We start from the raw sequence: 4,331 nt of genomic DNA, 5'->3' as shown, positions 1-4,331 counted from the left end.
AGCACCACCATGCCTGGCTAATTATTTTATTTTTTGTAAAGATGAGTTCTCATTTTGTTGCCTAGGCTGTTCTCGAACTCCTGGCCTCAAGCAATCCTCCCACTTTGGCCTCCCACAGTGTTGGGATTATAGGTGTGAGCCACCACACCCAGCAGACTCCTAACTTTAAAGATAAGGAAACAGAGGCCCAGAAAGGTCTTGCCCAAGGCTCTATAACCCTGAGAAAAGCAGAGATGCCAGCTGGGCCCAGTGGTGTGTACTTGTAGTCCCAGCTACTCAGGAGGCTGAGCCAGGAAGTTTGCTTGAGCACAAGAGCTCAACATTGCAATGCACTATGATCACGCCTGTGAATAGTCCCTGTGCTCCAGCCTGGGTAACATAGTGAGACACTGTCTCTTGAAAATAAAATAAAATAGAGGGCCGGGCATGGTCATGCCTGTAATCCCAGCACTTTGGGAGGCCAAGGTGGGCGGATCACCTGAGGGTGGGAGTTCAAGACCAGCCTGACTAACATGGAGAAACCCCGTCTCTACTAAAAATACAAAAGTAGCCAGGCATAGTGGTGCGTGCCTGTACTCCCAGCTACTCAGGAGGCTGAGGCATGAGACTCACTTGAACCTGGGAGGCAGAGGTTGCAGTGCACCATTGCACTCCAGCCTGGGCAACAAGAGCAAAACTCCATCTCAAAATAAACAAATAAAATAAAATAAAATAAAAACAAAGATGGGATGGTACTTGCTATGGGTTGAATTGTATTTCCCCAAAAAAGATATGTTGAAGTCCTAACCTCTGGACCTGTAAGTGTTATGTTATTTGGAAATAGGGTCTTTGCAGATGTAATCAAGTTAAAATGAACTCACCCTAGACTAGAATGGGCACTAATCCAATATGACTGGTATCCTTACAGGAAGAGGAAAACTTGGACGCTAAGAGACACATAGGGAGAGGATGGTCACGTGATAACAGAGACAGTGGTTGCAGTGAAGTATTTAGAAGCCAGGGAATGCCAAGAGTTGCCTGCAAACACCAGAAGCTAGAAGAGCAAGGAAGGATCCTTCTCCACAAGTTTCAGAGGCAGCATGGCCCTGGCAACACTTTGATTTTGCACCTCTAGCCTCCACAACTCCTTCTGGTCTTTTTCTTCTATGCATATTTTTTCTTTACTCATACATTTTATCACTTTACTCTTCAGATTTTAACACTATAAACATGTTCAACATCTGCATAACCATAATTTAATTAGTCATTTGGGCACGGACAGGTAGCTTTCAGTTTTTTCATCACATAAGTGACTCTTTGTCAGCTGGGCGCCTATAATCCCAGCACTTAGAGAGGCCAAGGTGGGAGGATTGCTCGAGCCCAGGAGTTCAAGACCAACCTGGGCAACATGGTGAGACGCTGTCTCTATAAAAAAAAAAAAAGTAAAAAAAAAAAGCAAAAAACAAAACATTAGCTGGGTGTGGTAACACGTACCTGTAGTCCCAGCTACTAGGAAGGCTGAGGCGGGAGGATTACTTGAGCCTGGGAGGTCGAGGCTGCAGTAAGCCCTGCTGATGCCACTGTACTCCAGGTTGGGAAACAAAGTGAGACCCTGTCTAAATAAAATAAATAAATAACAGCAGGGTGTGGTGACTCACACATCTAATCTCAGCACTCTGGGAGGCCGAGGCCGGAGGATCACTTGAGCCAGGAGTTTGAGATCAACCTGGGGAATAGAGTGAGACCTCATCTCTACAAAAATACAAAATAAAATAAAAATAACTCTTTGTTACAAAGCTTTTACAGAGCTTTACAACAAAGGATAGAGCCCTACACATAAAATTTCTAGGCCAGAGCATGTTCACATTGCAATGTTATTCACAATATGAGCCCGGCAGGAACGCCTGGCAGTGCTTCTGCCTCTTCTCCCAGGAAAAGCACTGCTGCTCAAGGCTCATCCCCCACTTCCTTCTTCCAACTCCCCTGAGAGCCAGGCCCAATGAGCTCCCTGCATTTTGCCTGGAACTCTGCTTCTTTCTTGTCTGGGCAGGATTAAGAGCCAACTCTATCGTGTCCCTGCCTGTCTCTGGCTTCACCTTCACCGGTGATGACTGCTTTGCACTCTGGCTTCCAGCTCAGGCCCTGCCCCACCTCTGAGCTCTTAACTCTCCTAAGACTATGGAATCCCCCTGCCACAGCCTGCAACTTCTCCAGTGGACATAGGGACTGCTATTGCCATCTAAGAGGAAAGGGGATATGGGGGATTGAAAAAGTTGGAATTGCTCAGCAAGCTGGGACCACAACAGGGGTTCTGGGGCCACATCCTTCACCCTGCAGGGAGGGGTGTGGCTTCTGCTTGCCTCAGGGTCAGGTTCCATCCCAGTCCTTGGGTTTGGCTGGAATGAGCTCTAAGTATTTCAGCCAAGCCCCATCTTTTCCAAGGGCTTATGGGGACCAGACCTATTGACTCTCCTCATTTTCTGCACCCTGGATTCCCTAACCAGGCCACTCAGAAGAGAACTCCCATCCTTCTCCTGGCAATATCCTGGGAGCTCTGTGGCTCTGCCCTTAGCCCTCCTCTGGCTCTCAGCGTGGTGAAGGTGGTAGGGAATGATGGAAGGTAAATCCCAGGAACAGAAGGAGGCCCCCAAAACTCCCAAAGCTCTGTCAGAAGGATCTGTCTCCATGTTAACTCACTCCACAGGCCTTACCAGGGCCCAGCCATCAATGGTGCCAACCAAAAGTCCCATGCCCAGCTCTCACTCTCCCTCCCACCTCCCAAGCTGCAGTTAAATGGGAGATTAGGACGATGGAAGCTCCCCACGTGTAGTCTCTCTGAGGTGCAGCCACCTCCACATGCTGCAAGAAACTGGCCTATCAGTTCAGCCACAGTGGCAAGTGGGCGTGGCGCTTTGTACTGTGCTATCCAGTCTGACCCTTGATCTGGCATCAGCTTCTACCCTCCTTGCTTACTGTTTCCAGCAAACAGCCACGGCTCTCCTGTATCAAATAACGTGCAACATCATGTGGACACATTTTGTGGGGAAAATGAAAGCGATCTGAGACTTTAGGACTGATCCAGCCACGCCGGGAGGCAATGAAAAGAAGGGCCCCTCATCCCTCTTCATTCCCCTCCCAAAGCTGAAAACTCAATAGAAGAACCAGAAAGCTCAGCCCTGGATTTATATGTCTCTTTGCTATACCATCACGGCAGTATAAATGGTTAGTGTTAACGTCATTGTTCAAATTATGCTCTGTGTGGTGGCTCACGCTGTTATCCCAGCACTTTGGGAGACTAAGGTGGGCAGATCACTTAAACCCGGGAGTTCAAGACCTGCCTGGGAAACACGGCGAAACCCTGTCTCTACAAAAAAATACAAAAATTAGCTGGGCATAGTAGTGGACACCTGTAGTCCCACCTACTCGGGAAGCTGAGGTGAGAGGATCACCTGAGCCTGGGAAGTCGAGGCTGTGGTGAGCCAGGATTGTGCCACTGCACTCCGGGCTGGGTGACCCCGTCTCAAAAAAAAAAAAAGAAGGTCAAATTAGGAAAAAATTTTGAAATAACAAACTTCCTTTTGCAACTGCTCTTTTGTTCATCTTCTACCTTAATCCCAGGCACCGAGTTTTCTGTTTGCACTCTTGCTTGCCCTGGGGGTGGTAGGGAAGGACTGAGGAGGGAAGGTCAGCACATGCAGTTCCAGTCCCAGCCATTACTGGCTCTGGAGCTCTGGGCAAGCTACTTCATCTTTCTGATCCTGTTTCCTCATCTGCAATAGAGTGATGTCAATACCCACGGTGTATGGCACTCGGGAGGCAGGAGAAGGTTTGGGTCAACCTGAGTGGGTCTGATCCCGATCCTGGCTCCACCACCCACTGCCTCCACCACCCTGAGCAAGTTCCCTAACTCCTCTGGGCTTCGTTTTTCCCCTTGATGAAAGGGGGGCAGTTAGGTACCACTGACCCCTTAGGGCTGCTGAGAGGATGACATGAGACAATGTTCAGGGCTGGCCAACAGTAAGTGCTTAAAACACATAGTAGCATTCCTCCTTCTTAACAGGTTGTAAATTATAGAGCACGCCTATGTTATCTTAGTAAATTTTATTTAAATATACCATTCATACTATTTTAACAAGTTTTAATTAAGACACACGCTTCAGTACCCCTGCCCCGGCTCCATACTGCCCTAACCAAGTGGAATTCTCCTCCTGGCCTGTGCGCGCAGCCGCTGCTCACCCTGCGTCCCCTCGGACATGCAGCTCTGCCCATCAGGGCCACAGGCAGCCCGGTCCCACCATGGGGGTTGGGGATGGGGACCAGAATATGCCCGTTCCGGGGCGCGCATCTGGCCC

At 49.0% G+C, this 4,331-nt stretch overlaps 1 protein-coding gene across 1 annotated transcript in view; it reads right to left on the bottom strand.

Annotated features, from left to right (window-relative positions):
* Positions 1 to 4,331, bottom strand: part of PLEK2 (pleckstrin 2) — a 36,337-nt gene that overhangs the window by 23,090 nt on the left and 8,916 nt on the right. Inside the window, 1 exon segment of the mRNA XM_011949823.1 lies at positions 4,143 to 4,324. Within this exon segment, the coding sequence (XP_011805213.1) occupies positions 4,143 to 4,324 (182 nt within the window).

Source organism: Colobus angolensis, unplaced genomic scaffold, assembly GCF_000951035.1.
Source record: "Colobus angolensis palliatus isolate OR3802 unplaced genomic scaffold, Cang.pa_1.0 Scaffold3, whole genome shotgun sequence".
NCBI lineage: Eukaryota > Metazoa > Chordata > Mammalia > Primates > Cercopithecidae > Colobus > Colobus angolensis.
This window is presented reverse-complemented; position numbering and strand designations above follow the sequence as displayed.